This window comes from Diabrotica undecimpunctata, chromosome 1 (assembly GCF_040954645.1).
Source record: "Diabrotica undecimpunctata isolate CICGRU chromosome 1, icDiaUnde3, whole genome shotgun sequence".
Lineage (NCBI taxonomy): Eukaryota > Metazoa > Arthropoda > Insecta > Coleoptera > Chrysomelidae > Diabrotica > Diabrotica undecimpunctata.
In genome coordinates this window covers 181805088-181832453 of record NC_092803.1, presented here as the reverse complement: position 1 = coordinate 181832453, position 27366 = coordinate 181805088, and the positions used below count along the sequence as shown (strand labels likewise).

Genomic DNA, 27366 nt, shown 5'->3' with positions numbered 1-27366 from the left:
TTTGGGTCCCAAAATTGATATTCTCGGCAAAATTCAGATTGGTCGTATGATTTTTAGAGGTTCAGTGGCATTTTCGTCTCTGATAACTGGAGTAAATCAGCAGTAACAAATCTAAAAATCCTAAAAAAAAGAAGATGCTCTTTACCGAATAACCTTATTTTAATGTAAATGTCCAATGTAATATTTGGGTTGGTATATCCGTATTATAGTCTCAGAAAATAGTTTTTAATATTAACAAATTTACACCAATTATATCATACCGAAAAAACAGTCACTTTCATTTTATAATTAACAATTATATCATGTTTTTTAAGTCTACTCCAAGGAATTATTTTAATTTAAGATGCTGCGAAGAGTACAAGTGTCCCCATCTCTCGACGGTTTATGAAATGCAGAAGAACTGAGTACTATGTCACTAGGCAACAGCAGCCGTAGCGGCTATCTGTTGCCTAGAAAATCAAAATCGCTTTCACATTTCACACTCATCCAGAAACGTCACAAAATGGGAACCGAAATTATTGGGAAAAGAGAAAATATATCTACTACCGACAATCAAGCAAAAATTAAAACTATTCCGTTAAGCTGTACCCCATTAGTTCCTAGTAAACCAGCTTCGGCATCACCCAGTTATGGGTAAGTAGAACGTTAAATTCAGGTCTTTTAATATTCAGATTGATAGTTTTTGAAAGTTATGTCAATAAAATGTCATTCTACCTTTTTATATTCCTTGCCATATATCATCTATCCAGGCTTGGACTCGGAAAATTTGAGGTTTTGAATGAAAATCAGAAAAAGCCCACCTATAACAATAATCACATAATAATTTGTTAACACGGTTCTAAAGCTATTTACTTATGCCATTTTTGTGTTATTTACTATCTTTATTAAGACTTAGACTAAAATTACTACCTCCTAGAAGAGTCGAGAAAATATAACACTCGTTTAACAGCGGTACAATCATTTCAACGCTTGACTTAATTTTGTCGATGTCGTACTTGTAAAACGATTTATCTTTGCCTTCACAATAGGATTATTTCCTTATCGGAGCAATATCTCTTACCACGGAACATTTTAGAGCCGAAAAAATGTGGTAGTCACTGGAGGCCAGATATGGACTATACGGTGAGAGCGGATGCAATTCAAAGCCCAATTCGTACCTTTTTGTCATATTTTTCATTGACTTATGACACGGTGCATTATCTTGGTGAAACAAAATTTTTTTAAATTTTCAACACCTGAGGCATTTTTTTTGCGATTTTGGTCTTCAAACGCTCCGATAAACTAATGTCGCAGTCGCTGTTAAGTGTTTCCCCATGTTTCAAATAATCAATAAAAATAATTCCTTGCAGGTTCCAAAATACAGTGCTCATAACCTTTCCGGAGGTTTGTTGCGTCTTTGGTCGCTTTGGAAAGTTTTCTCCCGGTGCTGTTCACTCAGGTGACTGGAAATTTGATCTTGAAGTAAAGTGATGGATCCATTTTCCATCTATTGTGACATATCGACACAAAAACTTAACTCGATTAAACTCGATTAGACTCGATTAAACATGTCCTAAGAGCGCCTATACTCATCTATTCGTTGTTTTTGCTCTGGTGTGAGAAAACGCGACACCCATTTCTAAAACAGCTTTCTTATACCTAAATGTTTAAGTATAATAGTGAATACACTAGATTTTGATAACTTTAGAGTGTCACCTATCTCTTGCAACTTCACTTTGCAGTTTTCCATAATAATTTTCAGCATTTTTTGATGTCTTCGGGATTAATTGCCTCATTTGATCCTCATTTCAGTTTTAGAATTACTACGCTATAATATAAGGATATACATTAATATTTTAACATGACAAAAAACTTATAAAAGTTCATTCTTTGTCTAGCGTAACATCACACGATAATCAGAAAAGCCAGAAAGAAGACCCATTACATACTTTTAGCAGTACCAATAAATCAAACAGCTACGTTGAAGGCAAATATAAGATAACGATTACTTCTGATAAACTGCTGCAGCTCAGAAGAACCATGGAATTGGCTACCAGAGATCATAAGATTTTTACTATTAGAGGTAAGAAAACATTTATTTTTTTATTACGTACATTTTTATAAAAGATTTTAAATTGGTAAAAGTAAGTCTCTTATAAAAGAGATGTATGTATAAAAGATAAGAGACGTGTCAAAGATAAAAATATAAGCAAAAAAGACAAAAAGATATGGTTTTTAAGTCCCAGTGAATCTCCGCCAGCAGTATTGTTAAGTCGTTCAACAAAACTATTGTAAGGCTCAAGCCCGGATTAAGGAGGAGGACTCCAGAGCAAGGTTAACACTCTATTGATAGAATATAAGTTACACTCAATTATGGCGACCCACGTGAGAACAAGCACGATGAATTTATGAAAAGCGAGAAATTTAACCGGTTCATACGAATCGATATTTCTACTGTAAAATCCTTAAACACAAAAAACAAGAAATATCTAAACTGAAAAAGAATATTTTTCTTTTTCAGTAAATATAGAAAAATACACAGCACACACAACACTTTACCTCAATTCATCTCCTTCCTTGGTAGATTTCATCATCGGTCGATGTACTAGTTCAATCAGCGGGTTCGTCTTCCTCTCAGCTCTCCCGTTCCCATCTGCATTATCCACGGTGTTTCTTAAGCAAGTATGCCCGGGTGCCCGTGGTGATGCGGACCACATACTGGTAGGACAGGCAGAGAATGTGACTACTCCGGGATCTCCGTAACTTCCGGGACTTTAAACTTTGAAGAAAACTTTCTTATTGAAGACATCTGGTACAGTGAAGACATCAGGTTTGCTAAATCTTGATGAAGGAGTGTTAGATTTTTTTATTTTAAATTCCGGTGACTTCCTTCTCTGCAATTTTGGATTCAGAATACGGTAGATTCAATAGTGTTGACTTCGATGTAGCTGAGCGTAGGTCCGTAAAAATAAAAAAATAAAAACGTTTATTGCCTTAATAGAATTTATATTTCACACTTAAGATATTTCAAACTTAAGATATTAACCTTCTTTCTTGACGTCCCGCTTCTGCACCGCCTACTGGTTAAACTGCTTCCTTTAGGACCTTGGATTTATCTGTCATGAACTCCCTGGTATCTTTTTCTGTAGGTACTTGTTTTCGGCATCGTACCTACTTTCCTGATTGGTTGTCTTCGGCAACCACCCGGCTAGACCCTAATCATATGGTCGATCAGTGGATGTTTTGATCTGTACATCTTCTGGATCCGATTCTTGGCGAGGATATCCCTAGTCTTTAGGAGTCTTCTGGTGGTTTGATGGAAGAGGTATCTTGTCCTATTTTCAGTCACCTCCCTCAGTGATGTATACTGGTGCCTTTCTCTGATGGTTGCATTTAATATTCTTTCTTCCCTTGTTGATCCATCGATGATCCTGTAGCATGACGTCTCTCTAGTTTCTAGCTTCTTCTAGTTGTTTTCCGAGGTGGAGCTCCATAATGAGACAGCGTACGGTATTACCGATCTAACGTAGGCCTGTTATAACTGGATCTTCTTAGCCTTCGATAGTGGACTGGACCTAAAAATGTAAGGGAGTATTAGTCTTTTTGCAATATTTGCTTTTACCTTGATTTGTTGCGTGTTTTTCGTGAAGTTAAGTTTCCTGTCGAGATGGACTCCTAGGTACTTGACCCTTCTGATTGGATCCTGTTTTCTCCCATTGTGATTTCTACTACTGCCGGTTTTTTGTCCTGTGTAAACATGATGAATTGCGTCTTTTAAATGTTGATATTGATTTTACATTTTTCCGGGAATTCTATGATTCTTCCAAGATGGTTTTCTATGTTTTGGGCTATTCTTCTGTCATCTTTTCATGTTGTGTAGATTGCCGTGTCATCTGCGTAGAAGGCTGTACTTGTTCTTGGATCTGTTGGTGAGTCTGAAACAAAAATGTTATATAAAATTGGCGAGAGTATATTGCCCTGAGGTGTCCCTTCTTGGATTTCTTAAATTCTGGATATCTTTTGGTCGGCTGAAACTTAAAAAGTTCTATTAGTTAGATATGTGTCACATATATTAACTAAATATTAAGGTAATCTTGCTCTGTCCATCTTGTAAATTAGGGCTTTCTTCCAGACTGCGTGATATGCCTTCTTGATGTCTATGATGGCCCTTCCTGTTTTATGTTTCCTGTTGAATCTGATCTTCGTGTTGCTGATAACTTCTGCCAATTGGAGTTCGCAGTTTCTTCCTCTTCTGAATCCAAACTGATCCTCCTGAACTATTCTTTTTCTTTCTGCATGTTTCATCAGACTTCTATAGATGATCTTCTCCAGTATTTTTCCTATTGTTTTCAGTAGTGATATTGGTCTGTAGTTTTGTGTTGACCTCCTCGATGGTTCTTGCATCCATCGAGGAGGTCAACATGACATGTTTTGGATTTGCCTGTGTGTTGCTGCCATACATCTTACAATTTTATCCACCTTTTATTGGGTTTCGAAGTGGTTCCCTCTTTATCCATTATTTGCGCCATCTTTTGTTTTCCTCTTCGCTTGGCCTTCAGCATTTTGTACACGTTTCCATGGTTTTCTTCTGCTTTCCTAATATTGTTGTGCCACTTATTTTCTGCGAGACTCCTGTGAGAAGAATAAATCTTATTCTTATTTCTTCGGATAATTAGTTCGTCTCCGTACTCCTTGAACTCCTGTCTTCTTGTCCTTTGGAAAGCTCTTCTGGCCCTGTTTCTATCCTTGATGATGTCCTTCAGCTCGTTCGGTATGATAATTCCTTTATTGTTCGTCATTCCTTTAGAGATGTTGTCTTCCATGGCTTGCTGGATTTTTCTTGTTATTTCTTCTATTTTTCTTTCCACTTCTTCAGTTGATTGGAATTATCTCTTCATTTCCATTTGGTTTAGCTGTCTTCTGTAGTTTGGCCAGTTTGCTTCCTTTCATTTCCATCTTTCCATTGGTTCTACTGTTGGGGGAGGTGGATTCTTTCTGTTATTGGTTTGTGGTCGGAGCTGCAGTCGAAGTGAGTTTTTACATCTTCTATGATAACATCTTTGGTGATGAATAAGTCCAACTTAGAGTTGTCTTGTCTTGAATTAGGGTTGATCCTTGTTAGTTCGTCTGGTGCGAATAACATTTTGTTTTTGTTGAAGTATCCCCATGCTGCAAAATATTTATATATAATACTTTAGGAATTTTCAGGTCAATTGGCCAATAGAAAGACAAGGAGAAATAATTCCAAACGAACTGTTTTGTTACTTTTACCTGGAGTAAACAATACGAAACTATTTTTTCCTTCATATTTTGTTTTAGGTGGTTGGCCCATTATACGAAGAGAACTTCTCAAAAGAAACTGGCTAGAAAAAATAGAACCAGCAGTAAAACAAAAGTTTGCATCCGTGGATGATGTCACCAGTAATCTACCAGCCAAACAAGATTGGGAATCGACTCAATCATATGAAGAAAAATGCGAGAAAACGATTATTTCCAGAATGTTGCAAAATTATGACGCCGACTTTTACTGGAGCATGCGCAAAGATCAGTGTGATTTACAACATAGAGCAAATCCGTTTAAACTGTTGAATAGATTTAGTAGGTCTCTGTATGCTTCCAAAGAGGGATTGGCTTTGCTACTGCAGCAATCCTACTGGTATAACGAAAATGGAGTTGCAAGTGTTAATTTTCCTAGAACTTATGTTTTGGGTAAGTCTTTGAAATATATAATAATACAGACCAATAAACTTTATTATAATTAAATTTACCTAAAATTTTCCATAGTGTGACCATTTCTTCTTCTTCTTCTTCTTCAGTACAAGGATTAAACTTTGCCTGTTCAGTATGTTCTATTACCATCTTTTTCGAAGTCTTCCCACATCTTTCGTGCCTTTTAAATTGTAATTGAGAATTTTTTGGGTTGTATTTCGTTTACATCTTATGAATATGTTGATTTTATTTATCTGTTTAATCCTAAAGTAATTAAGTAGTGAGAATATAATATATTCTGTTCTGTATAAAAGAAGTTCCCTAAATAGTATAAAAACTATCGAAAACATCTACCAAAACAACAAAATGGAAGTCAGAATAGATGGGCAACTTACAGAAGCTATAGAAATAGGTAGCGGAATAAGACAAGGGGATTCATTGATTCAAAAGCGTTAATAATTGAAGAGGATATAGAATAGGAAACAAAGATATCAAAACACTCTGTTACGCAGATGACGCAATATTGATAGCCCAAGATGAAGACAGTCTGCAAGGCTGGTCCACATATTTAACATAAGAGCAAAAGAATTTAATACGACAATTTCATCTCAGAAAACTAAAACAATAGTAATAAGCAAAGAACCAATTAGATAAAACATAGAAATTGATGGCATCAGTATTGAACAAGTAATGAAAATAAAATACCTTGGAATTACAGTGTCCAGCAATGGAGACCTAAACAAAGAAGTGATGCAAAATAGACTGGCAGGATGCCTAAATAACACTATATGGCGAAACAGACACATTAACACTGAGATGAAGTCAAGAATTTATAAAGCCAGTGTAAGTCCAATAATTACTTATGCTTCATAAACAAGATCCGACACAGCCATAACATAACGGCTACTGGAAACGACAGAGATGAGAGTACTGAGAAGACTTACAGGAAATACGCTGAGAGATCGAAAGAGAAGTGAAGACATTAGAAGATTCCATAGAGGTATCAATCCGCCAATGAACAAGCAGAATTGTTTAGAAAGATAAAGAAGACGTAGAAGAAGTAGTAAGAATAGTCAAATATCATTCTTCTATTAACAAAAGTTCTGATCTTGTTCTTCTAGCACAGTAATTCTTTTCTAAGAATTTTTTAATGTGTAGTAATGCTTATTAGACATTAAAAATATTTATCTAGAAAGCAATTTGCTAAGTATGACATCAATAAAAATAAAGCTTATGTTTAAAAATAAGAAAATACAAAAATCTGTTATGTGCTCTATTTAGACAGAACAGTAAATTTTTGATTGAAATTAATTTTGCATTTGAAGAAAAAGAATCTGAAGGGCTTTTAGAAATCTGAATAGGCTTGTAACATAATTTTAAAGGGAACTTTGTTTCTAGACACAGGTTTACGCAAGAAAAAAGGTTTAAGGAAAGAGTCCCAGTCTCGAAGAAGGTCACTGTTCCTATTTACTTCAAATGGCGAAGGATTTTTCCTGCATGTTATCATAGCAGTAAGGCATGGCTTAGGACTTCCTATTACTTCAATTTTGTTAATAGCCTTATTGATCACACCAAACTTTCTGTCATATTGGGAAAAGCTGTGGCCTTTAACAGGAAAGAGTTGTATGGCAGTCATTTGGAATACTCTTGCAAACCACGATGAAAATCTTATAACAGTTAAATTTCTGTTCTATCCTTCTGCGGTATCAGATAACAACACAATAGTTTTAATGGTAGAAAATTTATTTATCTGTATTTTAATACAATCAAATAAAAAAGATACCACAGGGTTAGGATTTTTCTTTCCAACGCACCCAGTAAATGTATAGCAATGAATGTTAAAACCCCTAGGCGAGAAGAGAGTGACCCTGTTTACCTGTTTATTGTTTTGTATATTTATTTTAATATAAACTCAGACAACCATTTCTACCATGTTGAGTCTGGCTGAATGACTAAAAGTCTATGCCAAAAAAAAAATGTTATAACCAAAACATTCTTTTGTAAACCTGGGTATTTAGCTTTGGTATTGGGAAATTTTGAGAATAGTCGAACTCCATAACTAGGTGCGAGGCTTTTCTTCTTTGGATGTAGCAATATACATATCACGCAGTTCTTTTCTTTTATTTGCTCTCCTTTTGTGTATTTCAAATAAAGGCATACATGGGCCTTTATCATTGACATTTAGCTTGATCTTACATACAATAATCGCATACATCTGTTTTAGGTTTGCGAACAGAATAGGAAAACTTAGTTTTAAAGTACTCATAATATGTTTTATAAGATCTTGAGAGTTTCCTTTTTCCTTTCTTTAAAAAAGGCCTGGAACAACCCATACAATGATTTTATATTTCATGCAGTGTTGTCAAAATATTGAAAATTACTTTTGTTTCCCCATTAACACAACAACGTCATCTGAATAGAATGTTTTCCTCTTTTTTCCTCAATTGAATCACCCATCAAGATCTTTTTTTGAATAATACGTATGCGTTTTATTGAAATTTAAAACAAGTCCAAATTAAGCTTGCGACACACTGAAACAGTGTTTCCTCTTACAGACATACGATAGGCCCAGGTATGATCTCTTGGTGTTGTGAAAAGCAAACTACAAGCTTTCCTAACTTGTTTGTCGATAGGTTTAAAAGCTCCATCCGGAAAGGGAAAACGCCTTATTATTAGCCATATTGGTAGCGACTCTGGATTTGTTGAAGGAGGTTTAAATGCATTTGTTTCTAAAAAGACTAGAGATTACCATGAGGAAATGGATGCAGATCATTATGAAAAATGGGTTTCAGATATTCTGTTAAAAATCAAACCAGGATCTTTTATTTTTATGGATAACTCCATATCACTGTCGGTGTGTAGAAAAGTTATCAACCACTAAATGGAAAAAAGCCAAGATTGCGGATGGGCTTACTAAAAAACATATTAAATTCGATAAAAAAAATTTGAAAATTGAGTTACTAAACTTAGCACGGTGTCATTAAAATAAATATATTAAATATGTAGTAGATGAAATGGCACGAGAACGAGGAGTAATTGTAGTTCGATTGCCGCCATAGGCCTTTGACTCGTTGATTTCCTTTCCCCCCAAACCCGCAAAGGTCTACATTGAAAAGATGAGTCAGTTTCTACAATTTTGGTACTGTGCTGTGTTGTAGATGCAGAAGCTTGGGCGCCAATTTTTCATCCTAATTCAGCCATTTGTCTTTCTGTTTTGATGTTGTAGTATTTTATTTTCTAAATCGGTTTTTATATCGTTCTGTTGTTCTTCTAATTGCTCTATTCTAGTAGTAATGTAACTTACTTCTAACTTAAAATTTTCGTGAATTTATTATAAACTGTTTATGATTTTTACCTCTACTTTTCTACGCCTATCCTCTTTCTTTTTCTCTTCTTGTCTACGGATTCCTTTCTCATTTCTCCAACGCTTCTCCTTCACCTCTTTCTTTGCTTGCTTACGTTTCTCTTCCTCTCTTTATCTTCCTCTTTCATTTTTAAAAACCGTGCGGAGAGTCCGAACGTATTGATTTCTTCATCAAATTCAGTAGATCTTGTATTAACTATTAAAAATTACTTAATATCCCTGTTATTGCACCTCTGGTTACACTTTTTTGTAATTAATTTTATTTAAATAGAAAACAATATTAACCCTTAACTACCATGGCCAAAAATAGTAACATTTGTACCATGACAGGGTCAAATTTGACCCCCCATTGTTTTTTGTATCAAAAAATATTCTTTTTTTAACTTGTTTTATTTTAAATTATTTTGTTTACAGCTACTTTTACATTTATATAAAAATAAACGAATTTGGTTAATTAGATATAACTTTATTTAAAAAAAACTTTTGTATTCAGTGAAATTAACATATTTATGTGAATGTGCACTTTCTCGAATTATAAGAAAAATAATAACAATGTGCAGTTTTTTTATATCCAATGGTAAAATCTCGGTATCATAGCTCCTACCTAAAATAAAAAAAAATCGATTTAGATTTCGTATCTCAAAAATGACAAGCATGATTTTACCTTAATTTTCAACACAGCTTATGCATAACGTCTGTATGCGGGAATGATTTTTGCAAATAAAATCTCGACATTTATCGCACGATGAGCTTTCTTTCTTTTGGTTTTTGGAATATGGACATATTTTACACCTACCACTCTTTTTTCGTCGTTGTGGCTCTGGATTTGCGGCAGGCATTGGTTCCTGAAGTCCGGAAACTTTAAAAATTGCACTACGAATTTCTCTCGGTAAACAAGTTTGCTGAGCTCTACGAGTTAAATAGGCCTTAATAAGTTTTTGACCTAAAGTGGTTAGAAACAATCATCTTTCCATTATTTGATTTTGCTGAACTCCATTAAAAATTACGTTAACATTTAATCCTGCAATGTCCAAAATGCGAAACCATATTACTTGAAGCCATCTACGAGTTCTTCTGCCAGTTTTATAGCATGCACATTTCTTATCCAATGAATCCACCCCACCTTTTGTCTTGTTGTAAAAATTTATAATCTCTGGCTTTCCATTAACCATTGTATTGGAATGATGCATAGTTGACACTAACAACACTGCACGATTTTTCTTAGAAACAAAAGATACAAGGCTCTCGCTTCCTGTAAAACCAAATAAGGCAGAATTAGGTGGCCTGTTTTTTTGGGGCTGAAATTCAGCAGGAACCTCTCTTTTATTTCTTTTTAGAGTTCCAACATATGAAATTTTATGGCTTCTCAGTTCTTTTATGAGCTCAATGGACGAACACCAATTATCTGCTGTTATGTTTCTATTTGTACCACAAAATTGGTGGAATAAGTGTCAAAACATCTAGAGTGGGGATGGATAACTTTTTTGGATTTGCTCTGCGTGTATCTTTTCCAGTATATATAAAACCATTTAGCAAATAATGTGTCTTAGAGTCTACTAAACACTGCATTTTCAGACCGTATTTGTCTGGCTTATTTTTGAGATACATCCTGAATTGGCACCTTCCTCTAAATGCAATAAGCATTTCATCTATTGTGAGATATTTACCACAGCTATAATTGGACTGGCAATTAATTATAAACATATTAAAAATATTGGATATAGCTGCCAGTTTATCTCCGTGCGCAATACGTTCTTGTCTAGTAGCTGGGTCGTCAAAACAAAGGCTTCCAAGCAAAAAATAAAATTGGTTTAGTGACATGGTTGCTCGAAATATATCACGGTCAGTACCATTCATAGCAAATAAAGACCTTAAATCTTCATTATTGGATTTAAATATCCCAGCTAAATATAATAAGCGTAAGAAGGCTTTTAATTCAATTATGTTAAGATGATTGGTATATTCACAAGATAAATTGTGTAAATTATATTTAGAAGCCATATTAGTTATTCGTTCATTGGTTTTCTCAAGAATTTCTTGCAATATATCGTGGCTAATAATACATTCCCAAGCATCAACTGGTTTCTCTGGCATACTAGCTCGAGCTTTTCCAATAACACCAGGTAAATGACTAATTAAATTATGCTTACGTGTACGAGTAAAGGTGGGAGAAGTTTTAGACCACGTGTACCTATTTTTGCCATAAAACACATCCCTTGAGTCAGCTATATCACTTTCTTCACCCGAATATTCACTACCAGTTTCGGAATTATTAGTTTGCCAATTTTTTTCGTCATCATCGTCCCATTCCTTTTCACTGTCTGTTTCGTGATCACTGTATTCACTAGCCTGGTCTAAAAACTCACTGTCACTATCTAGTCCATTGTCCATAATTTTTTGTCCCTCCTCTTCAAGTTCTTTCTGTGTCAGAGGACGTTTATTGCGACTACACCCCGCCATTTCAAATTACTCGTTAATTTTATAGAAACACTTAATACCATAGGCGGGTCAAAATTGACCCTATGCGTGCCTAACTCTGCAGTAGTAACAGATAAACTAACGGAATTTTCGTAGATCGATAAATCACCTACCGGTCGAAGATTAGCAGAAAGCGCGCAATGCTCAATCTATGTTTCGGTAGCGAAACTTGGCATTAAAAACGCGGGGGGTCAATTTTGACCCCGCCATGGTACTTAAGGGTTAAAATACTTATTAACAACTTTATTAAATGATTAAAAAACACAATTTTCTACTAACTACTTAAACTGTCAACTTGTTTATATACATTTTCTGGCCTTACGACACATTTCGGAATATTTGGATGACATGTAGAATACTCTAGAGTTTTAATACTTCTTTTTCTTTAAGGGACCTTTTCTATATGGAATAAATCTTCTGGAACTGCCGTAAGAGTTATTTCAACTGCCATTGTGTTTAATTCACATCAAAGATAAATAATGTTAAACATATTAAAGTGATATACTTATTTATTGTTAGTTTTGTTGCAGGATTTCCAGATCATTATAATTTTTTCGTCGACGATTTTAGAATGACAGCATGTATAGGACTTTTAAAATGGTTTGCTGAGACTTATGAGGATGGTGACAAGCACGATATTCAATCAGCAGACGGAAAAGTGCCATATGCTACTTTGCAATTCGCTTTAGAAAGGTATTTATTATTTTACAATTTTTTTTTCACCTGAACTATGGATAAAATAATAGAAAAATATGAAATATGAAGAAGCGTTAAATTCTACAAAAAACTAGATATTCCTTTTTGATTCATGTAATTTGATCGGTTATCGAGTTATTTTCTTCTAAAAAGTCGAATGATTTTTAATTTTACAATAAAAATTTTTATTCACTATATGTTAAATAACAAATTAGAGTAAAAAACAAAGAACTGTTCACAATGTCCCCCATTTACAACAATACACTTTATGATACGGTTTTGCCAAGATCTCTTAATACCAAATAACCCTTTTTTATTATTTTTAATCACAATCGCGGCTTCTTCTATTGTCTGTCGTAATTACAAAAGAGAATTAATTCTTTTTTTTTGTAAACTAATGACTTCATGTGCTACAAATTTAAAAATCCAAAGGATTGAAATCACTCCTTCTTGATGGCCACGGACTTCTACGACCAATCTATCGATGCGAAACTTATTGATTTAAGTATTGACGAAATTCTAAAGAATAATGTGGTGTCCCGTCGTGCAAAACCAGGCTAAATGTGTATCGTCTAGTAATTCGTGTAAATATCAAGTTAGGAAATCGAAACGTCAAATTCTTTTTTGAAAGTTAAAAATGAAATTATCATTACAATCAATTGGAGCTTAATCCCATATAAACACAACATTTAACAAAAATATTGAGGACTAAAAATGTGGTGAAACCCCTAAACAGTTTTATAGAATCTTTAACACAATACTGTTAAACAAGACAAAAGAAACCGCACAGTTGACTGACTGACTCGAGTCACAATATTCTATCACTATTCAATTTACTCCAGTCATCAGAGACGAAAATGCCAATAAACCTCTAAAAATTATACGAACAAGCTAAATTTTGCCTAGAATATTAATTTTGGGAACCCAAAAAAGTTGCAAAAAAGTTTAACACTTTTACCCCCGGTCTTCCCCATAAAACCCCCGTCGCAGTGGGGTAAAAACATAAAAAAAACGGGTGTGGCAGTCCAGTGGGACTGCCGGTAGAAGTTATACTTGTATACACGCGTTCGTCGTTACAAATTTATATGGGAGTCAATCTGCACAATCGTTACATATGTAATGCTATAGGTAAGAGAGAGCAGAAAGAGAAAAAGAATTAGGTATACAGGTATATGGTGCATCGTTTGCTGTATATAAACATTTGACTTGTAATAGGAGTATAGTAAGTAAATGAAGGATTGAATCAATATTTTAATGAAAATATATATTTTTATTTTCATATAATTTGTATAAAAGGAGTTGACTGCAAAAAAATTTTTTTACACATACTCTGCAGTAAAATTCATTGTTCATTTTGTTATTAATATAAAAATACAATACACTGCAACATAATTCAATATAATAATACAATACAAATTAAAATGCAATATTCATAAGTATTTAAAAATGACAATATACCTAACTTACTTACGCATATGTTTAATTTACTATGATAACAATATTAATAAAAAAAATATTGTTTGGTGATACAACTGTCAATTTATCTGATATTGACAAATACAATATTTAATTGTTGTTTGTTGTGTATATAAGTACACATTTAAACTTTCTTGAGATATTTACAAGTTTTACTTTATAATTTAACATGCCTAACGAAGCTTGTTACTCCCGTGCAAATTTCCAAAGTCGAACGCGCTTATAGAAGTATAACTTCAAAAACAAACAACTCGGATTATGTTGTAAATTTTCATTTTATTTTAAAATTTAGCATTTTTGCGTATATTACATATATTTAATAAAATTAAGGTGGGGTTTTTAAATATTTCAAAAATAAAAAACGAAATTCATATTGGGATTCGAACTCACATACACCAGCGTATGAACCAAACACGTAAAATATTTGCCAATTAGACATGACACAAACGTATTTCAAAATTGACAGTTCTCGGTCATACAGTGATTTGTCGTGTCGATGCGTGTACAGATTCTTGGTAAATCAATGTTTCTTGCGTTTTTAACCCCCTGCGAGGAGGGTTTTAGAGGAAACAGAGGGGGGCAAAAGTGGTAAACTTTTTTGCATCTTTTTGGAGGTCCCAAAATTAATATTCTCTGCAAAATTCAGCTTGTTCGTATGGTTTTTAGGGGTCAACTCTCTGACGACTGCACTAATTTTAAAATATTTTTTAGATGTAATGACTATTTGTCGAAGCAAAAACATTTAGATATCGACAAAGAGATGCCACAGGTCTGGGATCATGAATGGGATCAATTTTTAACAAATTATTATAATATTGTCCACCAAAATGGATTTTTTATTGATTTTGTTGAATCTCTCACCAATGCTTATGGTAAGTAATTTCAAAATGTACTACTACTTATAGTCACTTCCGGAGAGATGTTTAACATAGCCCGTTTCTTGATTTTTTTAAAATTCTGCTAATTGTTGATTAAAGCGGAGAACACATCTAAGCGACCACGATCGCGATCGCGTCCACGACGGCGATGGCGATCTCGGTTTCTGTAGAAAGCGAACACAGCCGGCCGATAGCGACATGCGATTTCAATAGTATAAATAATACAGTTGGAAATATAGTTTATACAATGTGCGATTTACTAGAAGAAAAAGCATTGCAAAAATATGAAAGGTATGACTAGACGTTCTATTTTTTCCATTTACAAATGCAGATATTTATGCAGTTTATTTTGCAGAAAAAGAAGAGGTGTGTGTGTGAACCTATGTGTGTGTAGGTATGAGTGTGGTTGGAAATATGACTGCGGTTTAGTAGATCGATTCTTCTAACCAATTTTTGTTATTTGAAATCGTGAGTTTTCTGCACTTTGTAATTTTACTATGTAAAGTTACATAGTAAAATGTAATTTACTAAAAATTATTCATTTAGCAAATTCCCATCTGTAAACATGAGCACGTGTTGATATTCGCCCTCTCATTCGTCAAGAGGCTATTAAATATAATTTATTGCCTTAAGCCAGACAGATTCTTATGTTACAGATCCAAACTTGCCAGTCTGTTTAAATTCAAATTGTAGCGTGTTGCTTTTTATTCAAAATGTTTACTTTGTTATGTATCTCTCAGTTAATGAATATTTTATTTTAGCACATTTTCCTTCAATGGAACATTAAATTTTGCTCACAGTGATTAAATTTCAAGAAATTCTTACACTAATAGTTTCAAAAGTAAATATTTTTAAAAATCATATAATATACTTCAGGACGACCCTGTTTGGCTTTCACGTGCGTTTGTTGACGGATGGGAATATGTAAAACGAATGTAGTTTACTTTCTAAAATAACTAATAGTAATTTTTACAATTTATTTTTGTTTTTAGTTTTGTTTTTTTTTAATTTTTTTATATTTTCTATGTTTTTGTTTGTTTTGGTTTTCTTTATTTGTTTACATAACATTAACCTGAGGCGCAAGCAACAACGAGAATTTCATAAATTGTACCGAGAACTTAGCAGAGATGAGAATCATTTCCATACGTATTTTAGAATGCATTTTAAAAGTTTTGATGGAACTTTAGATTGGACAAAAAATCACAAACAACAAGCCAATTTTAGGGAACCAGTTGATGCTACAGAACGATTTTTTTATTGTGCGTTCTTATAATCTGGGTGAAACAGATGGACCAATAATATCATATTTTTTACAATTTCAATAAGTTTTTCGATATCCACTTTGGTGATAACTGCTGCGTTCTGAACGCTTAACTAATTATATCCCCGTGATTGCCATCAGAACGTAGCACAAATTCCTTTGAGATGGCCAGCAGGTCGCGACAAGTATGTGCTGATTCACTTGTTTATTTCAAACGAGTCAAATCGTGGACGCCATCGTGAACGCCTTCGCGTCGTGATCGCGGTTGGGGTTTTTAACATTAAATTGTGGTACAGTCGGTTAATCTTTCGAGTTATTCCGAGTTTCAAGATGGTTCCCGACTGCCGGTCTGGAGGAGGAACGAAGGTTTTTCGATTCCATCCTCTTGCTCGTGGAGTTAGGTGTCCTTGACTTACAAGTGTCCTTGCCGATAGCAAGGGGCTACCGGCAGTGTAGAATACTTTAACAGTTCGAATTTCTTACGTGAAGCATATATATATATATATATATATATATATATATATATATATATATATATATATATATATATATATATATACAAGGATTTCCACAGTTTTCACTGTATTCCTTCACTCAACCGTTTTCTCCAATTTTTCCTGTTTAGCCAGTCCCCTTCCTGTAGGTTTCTTCTACTCATTGCTTCGTCCACCTCATCTCTGAAAGATCTTCGGGGTCTGCCTCTCTTTCTTCTTCCTATCGGGCTCCACTCTGTTATTCTATTTATCCACCGATTTTGGTCTGCTCTTCTGACATGTCCGTACCAGGTTAACCTCTTCTGTTCGATGTAGTCTATTATGTCGGAGTTCATGCCCATTCTCCTCTTAATCTCCATGTTATTTATCCTATCTCTTCTTGTTACTCTGCAGCTTCTCCTTAGAAATTCCATCTCTGTTGCTCTTATTTTGTTATATTATATATATATATATATATATATATATATATATATATATATATATATATATATATATATATATATATATATATATATATATATATAGAGGAAAGGAGTACGACCGTCAATCCAAAATAAACTAAGGTACACTCGAAGAGTGGTGGGTTTTTTCGGTCAAAGTGGAGAAATAAAAGACAAAGAAGGTGCCTACTTCATCTATTTATTGAAGACGTTTCGCTTTCTGCTCAGAAAGCATCATCAGTTTATCTAAAAAGAACAATATGAAACCAAACATCCATAGAGAAGTTACAATAAAAGTGTGTTACCTTACAAAGACATGTAGCAGTCAATGATGTTAAAAATATGAAAAAGCTTACGAAACTGGACATTTAGAGTAAAGTTTTATAAATCAATTCATTGAAACTTGGTATAGTTTGCAATTTAACAAAATTAGCACAGCAAAAGAACATGTGATAAACATACATGTATATAAAAAAGTTATTATAAAAAATCGGTTGCCTGTAAAGTCGGTTTTACGGGCGCAGATTTTACGTGACAACGTCTTTTTCTCGGTAGAATATTTATTGATATGAATATTATTAAATTGCACAATAGGAACAAGAAATTGAATGAAAATGAGAATTGCACAAATTTTAACTATAGAAATATATTTTGTTTACTAAAACATTGTACATGTAAACTTAAACTTAACTAATTTCTATTTGAGTGATTCAACGCGCCTAATTCTCTAGTGCTGCGCGCGCAGCGGACCGATCATGTTTGAGTGGGAGAGAGACGCAAGGCATTCGCCGGTCCGGCGGGCCTCTCTCTCGTTCGGTGACTCATCGTAACAGACGTGAGCGGGCGTTACACTTTCTCATGAGTGACTCCGAGCCACAACCTAATTTAAGACGTTGTCACGTCAAAAACTTAAGTAAAAAAACATTAAGGTTTATTTTAAAGTGTAAAGAACTAGAAAGATCATGAGAAAACACTTCCAACAATTTATTTAATCAATTAGATTTTAAATTTAACTTTAGGTAACATTATAAGTTATTTAAATTAATTTAGTATAAAGATAAAATGAAATTACCAGTCTTAAGCTTACTGAGTCTCGCCGATAAATGTATTTACAGGTTTAACACCCACGCAAACAACGTGAATAGAGATGGCCTTGAGGTCAAAATGACAAGAACAGCAAGGCAAACTACCAACCTCTATATAATAGGGCGGTATATTCAAAGAATGTGATAAATTTGGTTGACAACTTGTCGTTAAGAAATCAAACAATGAAAGGAAAAGGTGGTTAATTTTGCTTTCTGAGCAGAAAGCGAAACGTCTTCAATAAATAGATGAAGTAGCCACCTTCTTTGTCTTTTATTTCTCCAGTTTGACCGAAAAAACCCACCACTCTTCGAGTGTACCTTAGTTTATATATATATATATATATATATATATATACATATATATATATATATATATATATATATATATATATATATATATATATATATATATATATATATATATATATATCGTGCATCGGACAGACCAACCGAAGAATTAATATTAGACGAGAACATAGAAATGCAATCAAAAGGAGTTGAAAAACGTCGTCCCTTGCCCAACATGTCTCAAAAATAGGACATACAATAAACCTATATCAAACTACGATGCTAGCTAACATTGAAATTAAATGAAAACTCGAAATCAAAGAATCAATAGAGATAGAAAAAAATCCCAATAGTCTAAACAAAAGAGATGATGCTCAAAGGGTTCCAACGACATGGAAAACGATATTAAAGAAAAAGTCCAAAATACATCAGACCACAAGACCGACTAGTAGAACCCCGCCTACCTACACATGGACAGGACCAATCACAAGAAGCTTTACAAAGGACCGATCGAGAAAAGCGCGCCTCGATCGGCTATAAAAGTAAACGCATGTACCAGCAAAAAACACAACTTTGTCTTATCCGTAGTAGCGGTCCTTAGCGTAATTTAGTTTAGTGATTAAGTATTTATTGTAATTCCATTTTACTTAACCAAGTACATAATGTTGGTTAAACCTATAAAAATAAATATTTGAATGATACATCGTTGCAAAGGCGATTAGGAGACCTTTCGAATGAGGTATCTCGTGACTTCGCTTTGTATTGAAAAAACTCGTTGATTACGTCATTAGGCCAACACTGATGATGGAATGTCTACCACACATATAGAAATTGATGGATATTTAAAAATTAAAATTGTCGTATTTTAAGATTTTGTTTAAAGTCTATTTTTAAAATAACGAACTTATTCCATAGATTTGTATCATACTATATACTGTATATAATAAAATTGCACAATTATCATGTTTTTAAGTATTTTACAGAATGTTTTAAACTTCTTTTATAGCTAATGTGAAATCAACTCTTAAGGAAATAAAAATGTACTGGCCACAATACGAAATAGACGGAAAGAAAAACATCTGGATACTGAAACCAGGAAATAAATGTCGTGGCAGGGGGATATACCTAGTAAAAAATATTAGTGACGTAGATAAGGTTATGAATTTGAAGATGAAATACGTAGTACAAAAGTATATTGGTAAGTGGAGAGATGATTCTTGCGTTTTCAACTTAAAAAAATCGTTAGTGGTTTTTAGAGAGGCCGCTGATTATATATAAAACGAAATTTGATATTAGACAATGGTTTATGGTCACTTGTGTTCAGCCTCTTACTATTTGGATGTACAGGTAAGTAATTTATTAAAACAACACTAAACTTTAAAATTTAATAAGCTGGATCAGTGTTCCCCAAACTTTCTTAAATCGGGGACCCCTTTTGACCAAAAAATTAGTTGGCGACTCCCTTGTCTTATTATATCCTGTTCACCGCAAAATCAAGATCTAATTGCCGTCTAAGACTTGGACAAGTTCTTAAATGAGAATCTTCCGTATGTAACCAAGAGAAGGCGCTACACTAGTGTCTAAACTCGGATTCACCAGTAGATTTCAGTGTTGGCTACGGACAATGTTATTCAAATGGAAGAAAACGCTGCAGCGTTGCTAGTTCATCGTCGGCCTCAACGTGGCAGAGCCGGCTTCGAACTTAACACTCCCTTACACACGGAGCACTTGCAATTTTGCACTAACATTCACTGATTTGCCCTAATGACTGTTCCAGAAAATATTCGGACGTCGTCGAAATATAGTGCTCAACAATTGATAAGGATCATAATTATGATTTCAAATATTTTAAAAGTTTGTTGAAATCCTAGTATGATGACTTGAATAGAATAAATGAAAATAGACGACTTTAATATTCAACTTTTTGCTGACCCTAGTAAAAAATTGGCATAATGGCAAAATTTATTTTATTTCATTTAAAATTGATAATAAGGTCGGGGTATTAATATTACTTTAATTATATTAAATTTATACAAACTTCGGCTATTTCTGGAGTAAAATATTACTTCGATCCTTATCAATTGTTGAGCACTGTTGTATTTGACGAATAGAAAATTTCTTACATCTCTTGTTGTCATATTTACGGAAATGGATGTTTGGAGACCTTTTGAATAGAATTGAAATGAATAGAAAGAAAATGCCACGATTAGTAGACAAGTCAAAAATATATTGAGGATACATAATTTATATTTTAGTATTATTTATACAGGGTGTTTCATTAACAGTTATCCATATAGTAACTGGAGATACCTTAGCACAAAATACGAAGATTTAACCTAAAACACTAATCACATGCTATGATTTTTGTGACTGATAGTTGATTTCATATAATTGAATGAACTATCTTTCAATAAAATCCTTGTAACTCATAAATATTGGCAGTATCATTTTGATGTCTTCTTCTTTAAAATGTTTAATATGTCTGATTTGCCGATATGAATGAGTCAGATTAAATTTAATTATTAGAAGAATTTTTTTACTAACAACAAAATTTTTGTAATTGATTAATATTTTGTATTTCGATAATGACCTCCGAAGTGAAAGTCGTAGAATTCGTAGAATAGCTTACTGACTAATGGGCGTTTGCAGAAATGGTTTAACCGTGTAGAAATTTCGGTATTGTTGTAATTAAATACCCATTTAGAATTTTCCTGATAATAGTATCTACTAATGGTTATACGAGTGCGTATATTTATAGTAGTTTTGCAGTTTGTAAAAACGGTTTAACTGTTTTGTGTGTGCATTCGAGAGGGTACGTTAACTTATAATATAACTGGTAATAAGTGCAATTTATTTTTAAACTATTTTTAAATTTTATGTACTGTCTCAAAAACATGGAGCATTTAGAGGTGAAAAGTTTCAAACAAGGACAAATCTTAGATTTATATGCGCGACAAATTATTTTGAATATGTTAATATATACAACAAAAACAAATTCAGATCTGACTCCAACGCAAATTGTTTCTACAACAAGTACAGCGCTGGGTGTTAGCGATAGGACAGTCTGGAAAATTCGTCAGGAAGGATTGAATCATAATGGAGACTTACCCAAAATTCTGAAAAACCCACGTAAAAGGACCAAAAAGGAAACCAATCGGGAGTTTACCTACGATGAGAATATCAGGAGCGAATTAAGAAGACTTGTTCACATGGAATTTTTCTTAAAGAACATACCTTCCACAATTAAAGCTATCCTGGATGCCGTTAATTTAGACGAACATTTGCCTACATTTTCCAAAAGAACTCTATATCGACTATTGCGAGAGATGGGGTTTGTTTATGAAAAAAGAGGAAAGAAAGCAGTAATGATGGAACGTCCTGACATAATAAATTGGAGGCATAAATTTCTTAGAAAAATACAGAATTATAGAAATCAAGGATACAATATTTTCTATTTGGATGAAAGTTGGGTAAATATCGGACATACAGTAAATAAAGTACGGATGGATTAAACCATAACCAGTTATAAGGATGCATTTTTAAAAGGCTTGACTACTGGTCTAAATGATCCAAAACAAAGAGGTCCGAGATTTGTCTTGTTACATGTTGGATCTGATAGAGGTTTTCTACCAAATTCAGAATGTGTATTTTTAGCAAAAAAAAAATTCAGGCGACTACCATGACGAAATGAACGGCGAGTCTTTCGAAGACTGGTTTGAAAATAAACTAATCGCAAACCTTCCAAAAGGAGAAAAAAATGTGGTAGTAATGGATATTGCTCCATATCATCAATGGTTACGAGAGAAGGATATATTTTATGAAGAAGATTATTTAAAGTCAGAACTATTGGATGTAGTAAACAGTTATGTAGATATATACGACAAGTATAACATCGAAACTTTGGTCGAGAAATACGGCGTAGAAATATTACGATTGCCTCCCTATCACTGTGAGCTTAATCCAATAGAGATGGTTTGGAGCCAAGTTAAACATTACGTTGCAGCCCGAAACACTGACTTTAAAAAAGATCGTGTGCAACTACTTATCCATGGAGCGTTTGCCAATGTCTCTACTGAACAGTGGCAAAATTGTATACAGCATGTCATCAGAATTGAAAAAGAAATGTGGATAGCTGACAACCTACAAGAAGATATCCTACCGGTGATTATCACAGCCAACACCGGCAGTTCCAGTGAGGACGATTTTTCCGAAATGGAGTAGAGACCAGACACTGTTATTGTAAGTCTTTATTCATTAGGTAGCGTTTAGGCTACATAAATTTTTATTCTTTTATTAGGGTAATTTTATTCTTTGGTGTATACACACTTTTCTTTGTAATAATTGTTGAGGCTGTTAATAGTAATAATTGATGGCATAGTTGTTGCATAGAAGTTGGCATATATGTACTGTCGGTATGTAAAGTAAAGTAAAGCTACGACTTTTTAATGTAGCAGTTTCTCTAGTAGACTCCGTTCTGTTGTTACACCCTGTATAATTTAGTAAAACAGATTTCAAAGAAAATAGTTTTAATAAATTTTGTGTAATTTGCAAAATCTTGAAGTTGTAAATAATGTTACATTTACTTCTAATAGGATTGCATGATTTAATTTTATCGTACAGGATGGCCAACGCGGTCCTGTATCACACCTGCAGACTATGAACGTGCCTAGCGGCCTAAGCGGCAACGTCGCTTCTCATAAGCACTATACTGAAATCCTCTCGTGAATTTGTCTTTAGATTAGTGAATTAATATACAAACGTATTGGTACGCCAAGCCTTTGCTACGCACCTGATCGAACATACTACGCGCTCAATCGACGATTCGATCTACAGGCGTTCTAACGCCGCCGAGAGAATTCCACTGGTTTCCAAAAGCATTTTGATGAGTGAGGCGAAACGTCTTAACAAATAAATGTTATAAATTAATGACGTATTTGGGTTGGTGTTAGAAGACTTTAAATAAATTAAGATAAACATTACAGTATCAATATTTTTCAGGGATAGCTATTTGAGGTTTAGTGGTCAAATGTTTAATCTTGAGAATTTCCACGAATCATTGCATTTAACTAACTATGCTGTGCAGTGTAAGTATACGAATATGGAGCAAAGAGATAAAGCCTTGCCTAATGACAATATGTGGGACTGTCAAACTTTTCAAACTTACCTTAAACATATAGGATGTGGAGAAAAGTGGACCGACGTTATATATCCAGGTAATTTGTTATGTTTCGATAAAATCAACATATTTCTTAATTTATTTTTTGTGTCATTGAAATTATTGATTTAAGAATTGTTAGTTCTGTGGTTTGTAGGTATTTACTTTTTACTTGCCCAACAATTAATGTTTCAGCTGGTCAAAAATATAAATGAAATGTTTAAAAATGTAGAAAAATGTTATAACTGGTATTGTTATATAATTGTAATTGTTACATAATTGTTAGTCTTACCTCCATCTTAGTTGTGCTTAAGCAAGCAGTGCAATTAAATTTGTTAACAATAATTCAATTATATGCTGTAAAATCATGTCAATGTTAACAGTAATGCTAAATAATGACAACAGTGAACTAATTTCTCGATGCTAATGAACATTTAACTTTAGAAAACAAAATAAGGGTATTGAGTGACGATGCAGGTGTGTTTGTCCTTGCACCTTGTCCTGATGCCTTTGTTTCGCGCACCTGTCATAGGTCGCTGGTTTTTTCCCTTGGGGAACAAGTTTTGTCCTTAGGGAAATAGGTTCACTTTGTATACTTCTTTGAAGAACCACCCAGAAAACTGGGACAAATGAAAATTTCGAAAAGAACGTTTTAACAAGTCTATTTAAACAATTACAACGTATTTTGGACGCCGATAACTTGCTTACGGTAGCTGATTTATGAAACTAAAAAACTTTACGAAACTATAAAACTAGATAAATTTTCGGTTATACAATATTGACACGAACTGAGTAAACTTATTAATATCCCGACTGTGTTAAACCTTCTGAAGTACGGCTGGCGCGAGTAGAGCCTAGCGCTCATCCAATGCTGGATTTTGAACTCATACTAACTGATATGAAAACTGATTTCAATCCCTAGGCTTGTAATCGTTTCTTAACATTAAGAAATCTCCCCCTGACCCCCTCGGCGTATCTAACGGATATGTTTACATTTAAAATACCTTCGACTTTCCTTTCATCGGTAAAATTAATTACCTGAGAAGGGTATTTTTCAACTTTCGTTAATTTTGGGAATTTCCGAATGATTCAAACCGATAATTTGGAATTACTAATCCCTTCATTGTTATAATTCTTTGACGATTTTAGAAGCTTATGTCTAAAAAGTTATTTGAATGCAAGTTACCGGCGCTGTATTATTATTATTATCGGCGCCGTACAGATTATTGGATGGTACAGAGAATTTTATAAATCTAAATTAATATACAGTGTGATATAAATGATATGATACAAAAATAAAATAAAAATATTAAATATTGTTGTTACGCAACAGGTATCTATATTAAATTATTAAAAAAATATATAATGAACTTATAAACAGAAAAAATTAATATTTTATATAATCAGATCTATTTCTTGAATCAGGTAAAACCGTAAATATTCCAGTAAAATACAACTGAACTGATTACAACTTAAGGTACTTAATTTTACTTACAAGATTTACATTTGTGCTATTAGAATTTAGAGTACCTTCTTCTTCTTCGTCCTCATAAGCCACCTCTTTTGCAGTCTACCCACTTCTCTTCTGTTCTTTCTTGATCTCAGTTTGTTATTAAGTAATTAATTAATAATTTATTTATTTCAAAGAACCAAAATAGTATCTATAGTATGTTTTGCGGTAAATTAATGATTTTCCCACAGACATGTTTGTAATCGTAAGTGTTTCTCTGATTTGAGAAAATAATATGAATTTCAACGTGGGAAATTTACAGAAGATAAACAATGAAATAAGTAATTAATAAAGATAAAATAAATTTGTGTGTAAAGAAATCGACCCACTTTAAACTTTTCACTTGAACTATACTTTTTCTTAATATACTAATACAAAGATGCCTGGACGTCAATCAGGATATATACGCATGTTTTATTGACTATAATAGAGCATTCGATAAAGTAGGACATGAAGAATTATTGCATGCAATGAAATCGAAGAAGATTGACTACAACGACCTCAGAATCATATCAAATTTATACTATAAACAGCGAGCAAAAGTACGTGTTAACGAACAGCTGCCAGAAGAAATTAAACTTAGACGTGGAGTGAGACAAGGATGCGTATTGTCGCCAATTCTTTTGAATGCCTACTCCGAAGAGATCCCGAAAAAAGCTCTTGAGGGTGAAACAGCTGGAATAAAGGTAAATGGAGTTCCCATTAACAACAATAGATATGTGGACGACACTGTGATCTTAGCCGAAAATATTGAAGATCTTCGGAGACTGGATACCAGTATAGCGGAGTATGGAAAAGAGTACGGTCTAACAATAAACGTCAAGAAGACGAAATATATGAGAATAATTAAAACTCAACGAAATAACGAGAATCTTCTAATAAACGGAACCAACGGCGAACAAGTGGACAAATATGCATACCTGGGAACAATGATTAACTTAACAAATGATTACATTCAGGAGATCAAAGTCAGAATAGAAAAGGCTAGAGCAAATTTCAACAAAATGAGAAGAGTACTATGTACAAGGGATTTAAAATTGGAACTAAGAGTTAGATTGGCGAGGTGCTATGTTTTTTCGACTTTATTTTATGGAATGGAATCTTGGACCTTAAATGCGACATCAATGAAAAAACTGAAATCATTTGAGCTGTGGGTGTACAGAAGAATTCTGAAAATATCGTGGATAGAACACATACAAACAAAGAGGTTCTGAGAAGGATGAATAAAGAAATAGAAATTGTAAATACAATTAAAATAAGAAAATTGGAATATCTCGGACAAATTACACGTGGAGAGAAATACACCTTGCTCCAACTGATTATGCAGGGAAAGATCCAAGGAAAGAGAAGCACAGGGAGGCGTGTAATGTCATGACTGCACAACCTGAGCGAGTGGTACGGATGTAATCAAATGAACTTTTCAGAGCAGCCGAATAGTCCGAATAACTATGATGATTGCTGACTTTCGCCGCGGAGATGGCACTTGAAGAACAAATTTTTTCTGAAACTACTGATTACTTGGATCAAAAAAAGGGATATACTGTTTAAAAGTTTAATATACTTTAATATGAGTATAAATTTGTCATGGATTGTTATCATTTATATGCGTAGCAACAGATAAACAGAAAATTTTTTATTTAAATGTTTATAACGATAATAAGAAATTTGTCAAAATTTTTAAACCGTAAAAATTCCAGTAAAATACAGCTAAACTGTGATTACAACTTGGAAGATTTCACTTAGTCTCGCTTTCCTGGCTATTCAGTCTGTTTATTAATTCCAAGTAAATGCAGAGCCTAGAATTACCTTAAGGTACTTAACTTTACTTACAAGATTTACATTTGTGCTATTCGGATTTAGAGTACCTTGTTTTTCTTCGTCCTCATAAGCCACCTCTTTTGCAGTCTACCCACTTCTCTCTCGTTCTCTCTTGATCTCAGTTTGTTATTAAGTAATTAATTAATGACTTATTATAAAGAATCAAAATAGTATGTATAGTAGGTTCTACGGTACATTAATGATTTTCCCAGAGACGTGTTTGTAATCGTGTTTCTCAGGTTTAAGAAAAAAATATGAATATTGTCAATTTTACCGTGGGAAATAAAGTAATTAATAAAAAGAAAATAAATTTGCCTGCAAACAAGTCGGCCTACTTTAAACTTTTGACTGGAGATATATATTTTTTTTGAAACTAATTACTCGGATCAAAAAGGGATATACTGTTTAAAAGATAATTTAATATACTTTGATATGAGTATAGATTTATCATGGAGTGCTTATTATTTATATGCGTAGCAACTAATAAACATAGAAAAGTGTTTATTTAATGTTTATAACGATAATATGAAATTTGTCAACATTTGTTAGTATTGCTTTTGCAACTAAAAATTTCATACTGTTCGTTTTTCATAATTAATTAGTGTTCAAGTGTGTGTAAGTTTATTGGATACTACATAAGAGAAAACCGCTTAAGTTATTGCGTTAATAGAAAATGGACTTAGCCAGCGAGCTGTTGCTGTACAACTGGATATGATACGCGCAGCGGTTTAAAGA

The 27366-nt window shown here is 33.4% G+C and overlaps 1 protein-coding gene across 2 annotated transcripts in view; it reads left to right on the top strand.

The window, feature by feature from the left end:
• The first annotated feature begins 458 nt into the window (after positions 1-458).
• The window catches only part of LOC140432663 (tubulin glycylase 3A-like), a 41101-nt gene continuing 14193 nt past the window's right edge, over positions 459-27366 (top strand). Inside the window, exons 1-8 of one of the 2 annotated variants that reach the window (XM_072520703.1) lie at positions 459-633; positions 1878-2062; positions 5299-5688; positions 12061-12223; positions 14414-14574; positions 19155-19346; positions 19405-19495; positions 23147-23361. In XM_072520703.1, coding sequence (XP_072376804.1) covers positions 503-633; positions 1878-2062; positions 5299-5688; positions 12061-12223; positions 14414-14574; positions 19155-19346; positions 19405-19495; positions 23147-23361 — 1528 coding nt within the window. In that variant the 5' untranslated portion in view covers positions 459-502. The remainder of the gene's footprint in view (positions 634-1877; positions 2063-5298; positions 5689-12060; positions 12224-14413; positions 14575-19154; positions 19347-19404; positions 19496-23146; positions 23362-27366) is intronic. The other variant, XM_072520704.1, reaches the window with a different exon arrangement.